This window comes from Clupea harengus, chromosome 15 (genome assembly GCF_900700415.2).
Source record: "Clupea harengus chromosome 15, Ch_v2.0.2, whole genome shotgun sequence".
NCBI classification, from domain to species: Eukaryota; Metazoa; Chordata; class Actinopteri; order Clupeiformes; family Clupeidae; genus Clupea; species Clupea harengus.
The window spans coordinates 24,148,988-24,164,114 of NC_045166.1; the positions used below are offsets into that span (position 1 = coordinate 24,148,988).

A 15,127-nucleotide genomic window follows, 5' to 3' on the forward strand; every position below is an offset into this window, starting at 1 on the left:
CAGCCAGAACCTCGGCCTCCTCTGGTGTAAACCCCTCTGTTCACGACCAGAACCTCGATCTCCTCTGGTGTAAACCCCTCTGTTCACGACCAGAACCTCGGTCTCCTCTGGTGTAAACCCCTCTATTCACAGCCAGAACCTCGGCCTCCTCTGGTGTAAACCCCTCTGTTCACGACCAGAACCTCGATCTCCTCTGGTGTAAACCCCTCTGTTCACGGCCAGAACCTCGGTCTCCTCTGGTGTAAACCCCTCTATTCACAGCCAGAACCTCGGCCTCCTCTGATGTAAACCCCTTTGTTCACGACCAGAAACTTGTTTGCTCCAGTGGGGAACAATTACTGAGCTCTGTGTGAACGATAATAAGGTATGGTCAAACCATTGTGATGGGCCCACAAAAAATCACTTGATTGCCACACCCATTAATTACTCAACCCGTTTATGCTTGATCGTGCCCTGCCCTGTCCAAGTCCATTTGCGGAGCTCGTTGCGCTCTTACAGTAAAATAATCTTGTAGTTGACACATATTACTGACACTGTCTCTGTTATTTTCCTGGTGTGCACAACAAATGATCTCGTCAGAGCTATTGTTTCAGTAGTTGAATCCCTTTAGTATGTATTCACATACCCTTATGATAACAAGTCTGTGTCTAACTTTCTCAATAGTTTTGCAGGTATCTGGACTAGAACACCCATAACTATTGGAGGTAAACACAGACAGACATCCACACACACACCAACCTGTGCTGGTCTAAGTCTGGTCCATGTTTTCTGTACACCAGCGACACAGCACACACATTATGGGACAGGCACTTCCTTAAACTGGGTCGTTTCACAACAGCGTGGTCTGTCCGGGAGGAGACCCAGAGGGCTTGAGAAAGCTGTGACTTTCCTCCCTGTGACAACCCTACATGGGTTTCGCTTTCACACAACCTCGCACTGGTCGACACTTTCACACAATTCCTTGTATGAGTCTCTGACTGTTTTCACAACTTTGAGACTGTGTTTTTGGTAGTGGTGTAATGCTCAGGAAATCGAGTAGTGGCCATGCACGCCTTACATGAGTTCCTCTTAAGTTCCTTTAACCAGATTACCTAGAGTACCTAGGTACAGCTTCATATCAAAGCACAGCATTCCACAGCGTTGACTCCATTTATGACTCCATCAAGTGTGTTTCTTACTATTGAGCTAAAACAGAGACATTAAGTTTGGCATTAAGAAAAAAACCTCAGCTTTGATTAAAAAAATGTAACAAACTTGATCCTTTTGACCATAATTTGTAATCTTATTATTTATGTTAATGTTGATGTGTTTTGTTTATTCTGATGTGCTTTTTTAATGACAATCTTTTCTTTGTTTCTTCTTGTCAGCCTTTTTTAGTGGTTTTGTTTTACACTGAAAGTCTTTTTTCTATGTCAGTACCTTTCAAGTAGGTAATGCATTTATGTTCTGTATTTCTCCAGGTCATTTATGTCTGTTTTGAGACACTTTATTTTGCTGTGTTTGTCTGTCTAATGTGACGTCACTGTAAACTAATTACATTGCTAACATTAACATGCTTAAAGGGGGTTTAGCAAGCTAACTAGCACACTGCAACTATAAGGTAGGCTATCCTCACCCCTGTCACATACATTTTGTCACAGGCTAACATTAAATTGTGATTTCCTTGGCTTTTCAGTATATTCTATGTACTGCCCTTCCAATGGAGCATCAACATTCAGTACTTTTAGAAAGTTTACTTTAACATTATAACTGTTGCCTTGCCACAGATGGCAAGTATTGACAAGTGCACGTATTGACTGGCCGGGTTCCACTGTCTACCACTGTCTGTGGATGGCCTGAAGCCTCATATTGATAGGTTACTCTGCTGTAACCCCAGTTCTCTGAAACTTCGAGTGGAGAGATCCACCTATGGGAGGGCCATCCATACCTGACCTCTGCAGAAGCATCCAATAGCTTGGATGGAGGTACCGTTGTGTGCCAGTTATGTAGCAGATGAACATACCTCATGGAAAAATATGGAATAATTACTCTACATGTAATTCATGGGAATTTCTCAGACACAAGGATAGAAGAAGACTACAATACCCAGGGGTTTAAGTGCCTTCAGGGGGAGTATATTAATACTGCAGCATACACTGTACAGCAAGTCCACACCATGCAAAAAAAGCTACAGGGAACACTGAACTGCTGACAGACAAGATGACAGACATTTATCTATGGAACCATGCAACACAAAATCCTTGTATTTTTATTTAAAAGAGTCCACATTCAACACTCAATATGGGTTTACTATCAGGTGGTTGGGAATTCCAATAACACTCAGTTAAAACTGCTTTAAAATGCCAAGTTCTTGGACTGGTTAGTCTGAACCAGTTTGAGGAGTGGCCTTTCACATAGCCTAGATTTTGGTTTTTAGGTGATTTTGGTGTAAGTTTGTGCTAGTCTTGTGCTGGCCCACTGACAAGTCCGGGGATCAGTGGGTTGGGTTTACGCGGCAGGGCAAGAGAGTGGTTGGACTCCCTCCAGTTCCAGGGCCTTGTTGAAGTGGACCTCCAGGGCCTTCCCGCTTTTTATGATCTTAGCGTTGCGTATGCAGCCCTTAAACGGCGTGCTAGTGGTCAGCCCAAACTGCTTCAGTCCAGCTAGAAAAGACACAGGAGATAGCGAGGACAGTTAATGGGTTGGATTAATGTGCAAGTAAGTGTGTGAGACAATTGTGACTGACGCTAATAACCACTGCCACAGCACCTTACCTTATTGCCAATGAATAATTATGAGTTTCATAATATATGATTCATCACCAATGTGCATCATGTTACATAAATATCAACTAAATGGCCCATTAGAAATAGCCACTGGGATCCCATACAGGACTAGCTTCCATAATGTGGGAAGTGATCGGTAAAAGAACAGTTCTGAGATCAGTTGTGATGAGGTACCTGGGTAGCCACCAAAGTACACGGGGTCGCTGGTGTCCGCAGATGGGGAGTGGGCGCCGGGGCTGGCCGCCTCTACCTTCTTGCCGTCCACCACCAGCTCCAGGCGGTGCTTGATCTTACGGGCGGAGACGGTGTGCCACTGGCCATCGCAGAGCCCCGCCTCCTCCTCAGGCTCATAGACAGCGGTGGCGACGCCCACGCCGTTATCAGCACTGAAGAGAAGCTGGTGGGGGCAGGGAGAGAACAGACAAAGGAACATTCAATAGAATGGAATAGAATAGAATTGGACTCTACAGTTTAATGACATAAAATGTTGGTATAAAATTCTAATTCCCCTTAATCATAATTTACAAAGGCCATTTTCGACTGATAGATGTTGTCTTTGATATAAGTTTCAGATGAGACACACACAAACACACACATACAGAGAGAGAGAAAGAGAGAGAGAGAGAGAGAGAGAGAGAGAGAGAGAGAGAGAGAGAGAGAGAGAGAGAGACCTCACCTTGCCATTGTGCAGCTCGATGCCCATCCCATCTTGCACCTGGCTGCTGACACCCATGAGAACTCCATCACTTCGAGACGTGCGGAACTCTAGCTCCACTAACACCTCTTGACCAACTCTGTACGAGGCCACTGGGTCCAGCAAACACACACACACACACACACACACACACACACACACACACACACACACACACACACACACACAATATTAGTTTATAAAGACCAGTCTCAGATTGTCAATCATTATGGTGTTGGACACGTTAGCATTATTTAGCACTCTAAGCTACACACACTCACACCTTCCTTGGACTGTGGAAAACCGTGGTTCAGTGGAAACAGACCTGAAAACACTCATGCACCCAGAACCAATACATACATAAATAAAGCATCCATCTATCTATCTATCTATCTATCTATCTATCTATCTATCTATCTATCGATTCCAATAAAGAGCCAACAGAAAGTAAAACAAATCTCCCAGTTTACCTCTGGGGGACGTTACAGGTTCATTTCCTTGTAATGAGCTCAGCAGTTATTTGTCCACATCCCTGGCATTTGTCCCGTCATAACCTGATTCGGCTGAGTAACTAACCTCGGCAATCAATCGCTCATCATACCTGCACTTCTCCTTTGAAAACAGGCAGTATTACTGAATTCTGGTAGAATTCAAAGTCTGCTAAACTGTGCCATAATAGCGAATGATTGGACATCCATTAACACTTTACAGTCTGGTTTGTTGAATTCCAAATTGATCAAGTTCATCACCCTAATCAAACCCAATCCCTAACCCTACCCTTAACTATGAATTGTAGTTAACAGAGTTTCAAGAGTTTGTTTACAAGTTCTGTAATTGGTCTGTAAGGGACCATGCATTCGGTGATCCTAAATCTGAATTAGGATTATGGCTTCATTGTGTTTGGGGATCACTGAGATTAGGTGTTACATTGACTGGATGCAAATGTAAGGTAATCAGAGCTACTGAATTGTTTATGGCTTGGCACACATGATTTTAAAAGGTGCACTACTTCTCTCCCATCATTACAGATCTGACTTTAGGTGACACTGCTGCCTGCCACAACCTTCTCAAATGACTTTCTGGTTATTGTGCCCTGGTGTTGTTTTACTGCACTGTACTGTAAAAGCCCCTTTAATTCATCCACATTAGATTAAGGTCCATCAATTTAGTATGTATAAATCCTGACAGCATTAATCCTAGAGTAATGAAATTCTAAAGAATAACTTATTTCAACATAACGTGCATTAAGAAAGCAGACTTGGAATGTTGGCCTGTACCTGCTTTGGCATAGCCTGTGCCATCAAAGTAGGTGCCCTTTTCAGGATGGGCAAAACAAGTGCCGACGTGGTAACTGGACGTGGGGTTTTCAAGGTCCAATTCAGTGCCGAGCATTTTAAATTTCCTGATGCAAGCATCAATGCTGTAGACCACCTGGAAAAAAAAACATCCCATGTTGTCAGTACCACAGAGTATCATCTATATGTACTATATGGTGTAAAAAATCTCGTCAATATATCTATATGACGCCTACGGAAACAGGTTAAATGAATACATTTTCCCTTCATGCTATCTTAGATTATTCTAACATATCGTGATGCCTTTCATACACTTGCAAATGTTTATGTTAAGTACTTTAAATTACCCTTTTTGTATGACATTTAAAATATGACACAGAGATTTTTATGTACATGTCCTAGTGTGTGTGTGTGTGTGTGTGTGTGTGTGTGAGAGAGGGAGAGCGAACGTACTGGGCCGATCCTCTTGGTAGTGTAATTGACTGGGAGCCCACCGATATAGAGCACGCCCACCACGTCCAGGATGTCTGCCTTCTTGGGGCTCTTGGTCTGTTTGGAGAAGCGCCCGTCCACCGTCAGCATGCCCGTCTGCTTCTGCCTTGCCACCCGGATCTGAACAAGTGTATCATGATGGATAGGTATCATTATAGGATTATTAAAACATTGATTATTAAAGGCATAGTCTCTGATTCTAACCCTAGTTGAGCTCACCAGCTCATAGACAGCTAGAGGACAGAGAGGAGCATTTTACTGAATTTGACAAAAATGTATTGGATTCAAATCTTGGACCACACCTTTCAATCATTATACAACACAACAGTATAACTGTATACAACTGTATAAATACTATAACTGGATATTACACTGCAAAGCAGAAATGCTTTAAAAAGCTATGGGTCAGTTCTTTTCTTAATTCTGCTTTATGAGAAGGCACTGCTGGAACAGTTTGAGTAACGGGAACAAGCAAGTCATTTAATTCACAAAGTGAATCTGTCTGATGTAATCAACTCGTTGATTTCTTTTTTTGTTCCCTCAGTCTCTTCTATGGGAGATCTCATGTCTCCTGCTGTATTTCACAAATCTGGATTACAGTTATCTGGACTACACTGAGTAAAACCAGAAAGAGAGGTTTACAAGAAGACCCAAGTTCCCCATTGTGAGATTTCTGGGTTGAACTCAAAGGCCATCAGGGATAATGTGGCAATATTAGGTTAGTGAATATCTCATGCTGACGTAACTTCACTGATATTATGTTACTGTATAAGGAATGATATTTTAATATAGTATAGTATAATATAGAACAGTATAGTATTTATAAATATGAGTTAGCATTGGAGCACATAAAATGAGATCATATGGCTTTGATGGTCTGTGTGCGTCTCATGACCTCTGACCTTGTGCCACTTTCCATCGTTGATGGTGCGAGGCACGCCAATGGACGTGTTTCCGCTGCCCAGGTCAAAGCCCAGGTAGGCCTGTCCCTCCTTCAGCTGCACCGTGGCAAAGTCTGCGTGGTTGATCCGGGCCATGTAGAACACCAGGCCGGACTCGGCCGTTGTCCGGATCTCAAACTCAATGATCAGCCTGTGAGGAGAAGGACAAGTGTGGTGATTTCAGGCCTCTGGTGTTTGTTCACTCAGATAAGTGGTTTCCGGATGGTGACTGTGAGGTTTAAAGATATATTAAATATATGGATGGCAAGCTTATGGTGTTTTGTGCTTGTGACAAAGCTGGAGAGAGCAGTACAGTGCTCTACTAAGACTACACCTCCCCACATTCTATGTGGAAGATGGAACCTTCTAGAACCACTCAGAGATAGACCAGTTTTCAGTGTCAGTAGTTAATGGTTTCCAATAATATCGAAAATTATGTATGTACATTTTTTATAATCATACTATTAACCCCAGGTATTTATGAATATATCTGTGATTATGTGAAACAATCTTAACTCCTTGAAGCCAGACTCATATATCTAAAATAATAACCCTATATGCATATATCAATAAAATAAATTAAATCTAACAAAAGCTACTAAGCCTAACAAACCATTATTCAAATGGATGATGATGATTCATAATTGTGACCATTACCTGTTCTTGACCTTGGTGTCATCAAACCCAAAGGCCATGTGGCTGTTTCTGGAGAGTCCAAACTGCTTGGCCATCTCCAGGCCACCAGGGGGAGCCTCAGCAGCACATGAGATCTATGGGGGCCAGGAGCAGGAGTAGCAGTTAGTGTCTAACACACGGCTGTTATCTTTTTACCCAACGCCACAAAGCTTGGTGGATGAAGTCAGATCAATTCCCAGTCCTGATCATGTATCATGCAGTTGTTAATGGACTCTTTAAAAAGCTGAATGCTCTAAATCGGATAAGTTGTCTTTCAAAAATGTCTCTTCAGGGTCTGGAAGTACACCTCATGGTAAAAAAAAGAACTAAAGATATATTTGTAAACTAAAGATGTATGTGTTGAATAGTAACGACAGAGGTACAAATATCCATCCGTTTAAAACAGAGAACTCTGTTCAACACCCCTGCTTTGAAAAACCTATGATGGATTCAACCTTTTTTAATTTTCTTTTTACTCTCGACATTAAACACTAGATGGTGCTGTTGTAAAAGGCTGGGGTTTACTCTGCACTCCTACGAGGATATCGGAACTACAGATAGGGCATGGAGGCCTTGTTTCAAGTGTGTCATTCTAATTGAAAATGATTCTATATGCTCTGGGACATTAAGACACCACTGTGTCAGACGACTTTCAGTAGGAATCCCTGACAATGACTTGAAATGTTTCAAGAATGAGTGCAGAGGCAAGGGTTGAGACACACTGTGGCCTATTGTCACGTCGGCTAAAAGTTTCCTGAAGACCGCTGAGAGACCTCAGGCGATGTGACTTTTCTGCAGGCTGAAAAGAGGCAATGATGTTCTGAGTACAGTCAAAGGATATGGCAGCAGAGGAATGCACACATTCAAACACACACACACACACACGCACACGCACACACACACGCGCACACGCACACGCACACGCACACGCACACGCACACACACACACACACAGGTACACACGCACATGTAGTCAGTGTGTTTGGGAGGCAGTGTAGCTATGAAGGGCTATAGGCATCGCAGCATTAAAAGCAGCTTCAACGATCGACAGAGCATAGAAGCATGAGTGTGTGTTGGGGGGGGGGGGGGGGGGGGCAGGGGGGCAGTACCGCAGCAGCATCAGGATCAACAGGGGGCTTGACGGGGGTCTCCTCTGGGGCACTGGTGGTCTCGGCTGGGGCTGGGGGGGTGGCCTAAGCAGAGTGGAGGAGGTGCGGGAGTCAGAGGAAGCAGCAAAGCATAGCATCTACCTGCACATGGCAAACTTCAGACAGGGATGTGTGTGTGTTTGTGTGTGTGTGTGTGAGAGAGAGAGAGAGAGAGAGAGAGAGAGAGAGAAAGCGTGTGTGTGTGGTTTGATCATTTCATGTAGGCATGTGTAGAGTTACGTTAAAACATCACAGCTATGGCAACCACTCGATTCTACTCTGACTGATTTCTAGTTTAAAGACAGATGAAGTAATACGTGAAATGGATAGCTACAGATGGAAGCCTTCAGGTATGGTCAGGTATGGTAAGCCATACTACCTGGGTAAAGCATGGTGAAAGCCACGTTGGCATGGATTATGGCTGTAGCATGGTTAGTGTTAGCTTGCTGAAGCAAGGCTTATACAATGGAGAAGCTGGTTCATAGAACCACATGTAGCATACAGAAAAGCATGATGGGACTGATCCCAGAGGGCTAGATCCATTTCAGAGTCAGCAGAGAGGCAGACTGACTCACATAATGGAAGACGAACGCTTTCTTTTCTGCAACTCTCTATCTCTGCACTCCACAATGAGACAGCTTGGGCGCTCCCATGGGCAAGAATGAGGTTTAAGCTGAACCTCAACTATCTCTTCATCTTTTATCACTTTTTATATCTCCCTTCATTCCTATTGTGTTCTGTCATCATGCTTCTCTCCTACACATGGGGCAGACATACGGTAGATGGTGCAGGAGGTGGCAGAATGGGTCCTGCTGGTGTGGGTTGACCTGGCTTCTCCTCCTCCTCTTCCTCCTCCTCCTCCTCTTCCTCAGGTACTGGGCCAAGTGGTGGCGGAGGGGCGAGGCTGGGGCACTGCCCTATCTCAGCGTTCTCGAAGGCCACTGGTTGGGAGAAGTCCACCGGACTAACAGAAATGAAAAGTGATTGGTTACTGATGCCGCCAGGCAGGCTTTGCGTTACTCCAACACTGGATGCGCAGGTGGACTGCTTCTAATGGATGCGTATGCTGAGAACAGATTAATGAGATTAATTATAACCAGATAAATTATCAATTTATCTCATTTATGTTTGGGTATACTGATTCCAAATGGTACTTATTCGTGACAGCATAACCAAAATATTCACCTTGTTTTCATCCATTAGAAGCACCATTATTTTTTCTCGTAAAGCAAAGCATGGAAGCATCCGCACTTTAGCAACCTGTCTTTGAACATATACTTTCACTTGTTTTTGTTATCAATGGATGGGGGGGGGCTTCCTTTTCCCTTCCAATTCAGCTACAGTTCAGAGACAGTCTCACGGTGATGGACTAATAGTCCTCTATGCTGTTACTTTCTTGGTCTTTGTCTATTAAAGACCGGGACCATCCAGCTTGAGCACTGGGGAATAGCCTCTGTCTTCTGTTCCAGTAGGAGTTGTAATATCAGGGATGTCCACAAACAGAGAACATTAATGCTAGAAACGATGCTTAGCAATGGGTCGCATGAGTACACGTAAAAGTTAAACAACATTTAAACCTGCCATGAAGTTGTTGGAAACGGTGTCCTTGATTCTTTTGCTAAGTTTGGATTTATCCATATATATTCTTTCTGTACAAATACAAGCTAAATAATTTCCATGGCAACTTAAAGTAACCCTACCTATCTGTTTTCCGATGGCTCCGGTTGTTTTGTTGTGTGGGAAAAAGTCTCAGACACTTTTTTAGTTTCCATCTCTGAGGCTGGACCAGGGCCATGGCCTTGCCACACCGGGGTTTTACCCATCTGTATGAATGCTAATGCCAACATCCTTAGCACTGCGTATTGCCATCACATTACTGTAATACTGAAACATGGGCAGCCTCATCACAGAGGACAGTCTCATCTCTTTTGATTTAAATAGAGGGCCTCTGAGTTTACTCAACTCTGAGAGAGAGAGAGAGAGAGAGAGAGAGAGAGAGAGAGAGAGAGAGAGAGAGCGCGCACTGGCTAATGGCTGAGATCCATAATTATTAAAGAGAAGGTAAGACTTCATCTTGTTATCGTGTCATGACGTTTTAGCTGGTAATTATACTGCCCAGCTGTGTCTACACAATTATGGTCCTATATGGTTGGGGATGAAGATGTTTGGTAATTGCAAGTAAATTAGAAGCAGGGTGGCTAAAGCGTATGTAAAATGTATCCGTTTCATATGACATCTTCACATGCTTCATCAGTTGTGGCAAAAGTAAGCTCTTCCTGAAGTTTATAAAACATTTAAAAACGGCCCTATTATACCAACATTAAACAGATGGACATCAAATGAAAAATATTCCCCTTGCAAGATCTTGGAGCAAGTGTTATTCTCAGCTCTCCTTACAAAACCTAAGGCAACCTGAGACAGGAATAAGTGCTTGGCCCTGTCGCCAGACATGAGGTCCTATCCATCTCCATGGTAGAAGACAACCATTAACCCTTAAAGGACTATATCCCTGGAGGTATATATAACTTATATGAAGCAGTCTAACCCAGTGAAAGCGAGGGGTGATGGCAACGTGTTAAACCAGCGGTCTCTAGTATAGGGGCTTGACTCTCCTCTCAGTAAGTGGTCATGGTCACAAGCCTCTTCGCTTGAGTATCCGAATGTTTACTTCATCTTACTAACAAACGTAGCCACGTACAGCTAATCTGAATCCGTGCTGTTCCAGGCTGGTCCGGTCACAGACCAGGTACAGACTCAACAGCAGCAGGTGTGTTTACAGACACAACCCAGACCCCATGGGGTAGGGACAGGTGAGAGTGAGACTCACACAGTGTTGACGAGAAGGTTCCAGATGCAGCCCTCGAAGGGCAGGTTGGGCTGATGGGTGCTGGCCTCTACGTCTGGTGGGAGCCCCCCGACGAAGAGGCGCTCGATGTTCAGAGGGTGGCCGTTAGGCAAGTTCTGCTCCAGCCTCTGCTCCTCGTCCACCAGCACGGAGAATGCACTGAGGGAAGAGAGACCAAGAGTTTAGAGAGTTTGTGTGTGTGTGTGTGTGTGTGTGTGTGTGTGTGTGTGTGTGTGTGTGTGTGTGTGTGCTTTGGCATGTGTGTGTGTGTGTGTGTGTGTGTGTGTGTGTGCTTTGGCATGTGTGTGAAATGGAAAATAAGAGAAACTTGGAAGAGAGTTGCTTAGAGAACACATGGTCATGATGAAGCTGGGGTAGAGCGGGCGTTATGTTCAGTAGTTTTTCATTTTGATGGTACTTTAAGGACAGTCAATAAGCTATCGAAAACGTTACCCTCATATTAAGTCAACCTCTCGTGAACCCAGTTGGAAAATGAAGACACAAAACCTGCAGCGAGTCTCACCCTCCAATCCTCTCGATGCGGAGTGAGTGCTCACGCCCGTCGTGCAGGATGCCCTCGTCAGGCGTGCGGACGATCTTGCGTGGGTTCTGTCTGCCAGTGAACACCACCACTTCCAGGTCTCCTTTATTCAGCTGCACCAACAGGAAGGGCTGCACCGGGGACGGACGGAGGGAGGGAGGGAGGGAGGGACGGAGGGAGGGACGGACGGAGGGAGGGAGGGACGGAGGGACGGAGGGAGGGAGGGACGGAAGGAGGGAGGGAGGGAGGGAGGGACGGAGGGAGGGAGGGAGGGAGGGACGGGAGGGACGGACGGAGGGAGGGAGGGAGGGAGGGACGGAGGGAGGGAGGGAGGGAGGGACGGAGGGAGAGAGGGAGGGAGGGAGGGAGGGAGGGACGGACGGAGGGAGGGAGGGAGGGAGGGAGGGAGGGACGGAGGGAGGGAGGGAGGACAGGGAACATAGTCACCACAGAGCAGACTTAACTTACTTACCACTTACTTACTTACTACTCAAGGAATACTTCAGGATGTGCACAAACAAACTTTGAAAGGTTTAAAAGTCTCGAAAAGAGATGCACCCACACCATCATAGTTTCACAATGAATAAAGGCCGAAGAAGAAAACATAGAGGGAGAAGCCATGGAACTGGCAAACTGTGAAGAAAAAAACCCTGAAACAGACCATTTCAACTAAAAAAGCCACTGAAATTTGAGTTGTATCGACATGTGATGAGAATCTTGTAGCCATCACCTATTGGGTACAAAACCAATTACATGTATGGCTCAAAGCTGTATTTTCATGTTAAATATGCTTATTTAACCTATACATTTACACCATTTAGAGCTTATGAGCTAGCATATCTCTAGACCTCCCTGGAAGGTGACAGGTTACATTTTTAGGAAACAAAACAAACTATTCAGCTTGTCAACATTACGCATGACGTGGCATCTGATGCATAGTGCTGTTATCCAGCTAACTGGAGTCTGAAATATGGGAACAGCCCAAGGGCTCTGTGAGAGATTTTCCATTTTTCACAGCTGTACTGACGCCTGACAGAGACGACAGCCCGCCGTGCCTTACCGCGCCACACCCCACCACATCGTGCTAGCGCATGTCTGAAGGCCTCTCAGCAGCTACTGATGAAACCACCAGTAATCGGGGAGGGGGCCGGTGCGGGCGCCTGAACGTGCACACACACACGCACCTCCCAAGCGCGGAGGAAGTGTGTAGCGCTACATCTGAACGGTGCCATCTCGAGAGCAGACAAGCCCCTACCACCCACCCACCCACCCACCCTGCTCCTAGATGATTAGGCGACTTCTATTCAACACAAATCCCCCACTGCCTCACGTGCAAACTGACAGAATAAATAAAGAGGTGGAGGGGACGGGGACAGGGGACAGGGGAGGGGGTGTGTGGACCGTGGTTTGGTGAGGGGTCATCACGAAAGCAAGAAGCTAGGAGCGAAAATAAAAAAAAAGATCCACTGGCTCACTCTGAAATTGACATCCACTTCATTTATGGCTGATAATGATTTCTAGAAAAGGTGACGGCCTGAACCCCACCAAGGGAAGGAGGGGAGGGGGGGTATCGCAAATTGGACGCTATCCATCAAAGTGCTGTGGACGTAATCTATTTTTACTAACGGCACTTCCGCGGGAGGAAGTCGGAGGTTAAACTCACTATCATTTCCTCAGGGCGGCCGGCTCTAATTGATGTGCTGGGGGCCCCAGTGGTTCTCACAGAGAAACCGGCGAGGATGAAGACATCGTTGACAAGGACTGAGCGAGGCACATTTTAATTAAAACGATCGCTGATCCCCCTGCCTTCGGTGACCAAACGAAAAGGAAAAATACCACAAAAAAAAAGGAAAAATACTTTCTTGTTTGCTGAGGGGCAAAAGCTATTACAATGGTTCATGTACGATCAATCTCTTTTAGAGTTCACATAATAAGGCGGCTCCCTTGCCCTCCTGAGTTGATTACGATTGTGCTGGGAGTGTTTCAACACCGGTCTCGGTCCGAGACGCTCTCCCTTTTTTCAATTACCTGATGCCGGGCCTCCTAAGCGTTCTGCTATTAAATTCTTCCAGGATACATTACACAAGTGCTTTCCCCAGTGCGCCTCAGGCTTCTCGGGACCAGACACTGTAATCGATAACTTGTATCGAGGATATCCAAAGTTATAGTTTTATCAATTCGTAAAAAAGACCTATGATTCCACAAAGTAGAGGAAACAGTTTTAGCTGTGCAGTGCCCTTTAGTGTTTTAAACCCTCACTAATGCTGTTACACTTGTAGCAAATTAGGATTTAAACTGTTTATGGCCTCACTTGTGAAAAAGTAATATGTCATCTGAACTGATGTGTCCACATCCTTGTTATACAGTACATCAATTCTTATAGCTACTGGTGCCACAGGCTGCTCCGTTATGGGGGTCCCTGTTTTTGAGTGAGACGGGGGAGATGTGTCTCACCTCTCCCGTCTGTCTGCGCCTCCTCCTGGGCGTCTGGAAGAGCGGGATGCCCCCCTTGCCGTAGAGGATGATGCCCGTGTCGCTCTTGGTGTTGAAGGAGAGAGAGATCTCAGTGCCCACGCTGAAGGGGGCGGGCGGCAGCTCCATGAAGCCTGGCTTGGGGAAGCTGACCGTGTGCAGGTTCTGCGTGGGAGAAAGAGGGAATGCACCGGTTAAACAATCTCTTCTCTTCTGACAAAGACTTGCCAACAGGGATGAGGCTGACTGAATAGATTGGACAGATTCAAATTGACTGAACAGTTTGGATATTAGTATTAAGACAGGGAAAATTAGGAGATAAAGGCACATAGACGCAGAGTGAAAACCCAAACAACCCAATATACAATGGACCTAGATACACTGAACCCAAACAACCCAATATACAATGGACCTAGATACACTGAACCTATACATAGTCAATATACAATGGACCTACTATATACACTGAACCTATACATAGTCAATATACAATGGACCTACTATATACACTGAACCTATACATAGTCAATATACAATGGACCTACTATATACACTGAACCTATACATAGTCAATATACAATGGACCTATTTAGTAACTCAGTCAGAGACTCGATAACTCACTTAGAATCCTTTGATCCATTAAAATGTGTCCAAGTAGGCACACATCAGACACAGAAGGGTACTCTAGACTAATTGAAAAACTCATATGAAGATAGAGTGGGTGCATTAAGTCCAAGTGTGTACTTAGATAAAAAAATGTTAATGCAGTGTGTAAACAAGGTCACATTCACATAATCAGGAATCGCAGTATTCATATTTCCCTTTTGCTACTTACTGTCAGTTCACTGTTTAAATGTTTATATTTATCACAAAGAAACCTGGAATCCATTGAAAATCCATTTAAATGTCATTTCAAAGTCAATAGCATCTGGAAAAATTACGAGCAAAAAAATGAGTCTTTGTTTTTCTTTGAAGCACAGATCCGACGTGTAACCCAGACACGTACTGAATGCAGAATGTGCACAGTTACCGCTGCTACTTCAATTCTTCATTAATCTCAGTCAAAGAAGTACTATGTGTTAAGCTTCTCGATATCACCCTTAAGCACTTTGCCTGATCTCCAGCCTTGTGTTTCTCATCGAGGTTACGAGCATCTGATTCAATAATTCTTCCTACAAAAGGAGAAGATGGTGTATCATCATTGATACTGTATTTGATACTCTCGCATTTGAATTCCATCCACCTCATGTTTTGCTTTA

The 15,127-nt window shown here is 44.7% G+C and overlaps 1 protein-coding gene across 1 annotated transcript in view; it reads right to left on the reverse strand.

The window, feature by feature from the left end:
• Positions 1-2,092: 2,092 nt before the first annotated feature.
• The window catches only part of lama2 (laminin, alpha 2), a 102,054-nt gene continuing 89,019 nt past the window's right edge, over positions 2,093-15,127 (reverse strand). Inside the window, 12 exon segments of the mRNA XM_042709885.1 lie at positions 2,093-2,642; positions 2,940-3,162; positions 3,442-3,572; positions 4,737-4,890; positions 5,208-5,366; positions 6,149-6,338; positions 6,845-6,957; positions 7,972-8,055; positions 8,788-8,974; positions 10,838-11,014; positions 11,379-11,527; positions 13,851-14,033. Of these exon segments, the coding sequence (XP_042565819.1) occupies positions 2,488-2,642; positions 2,940-3,162; positions 3,442-3,572; positions 4,737-4,890; positions 5,208-5,366; positions 6,149-6,338; positions 6,845-6,957; positions 7,972-8,055; positions 8,788-8,974; positions 10,838-11,014; positions 11,379-11,527; positions 13,851-14,033 (1,905 nt within the window). The 3' untranslated portion in view covers positions 2,093-2,487.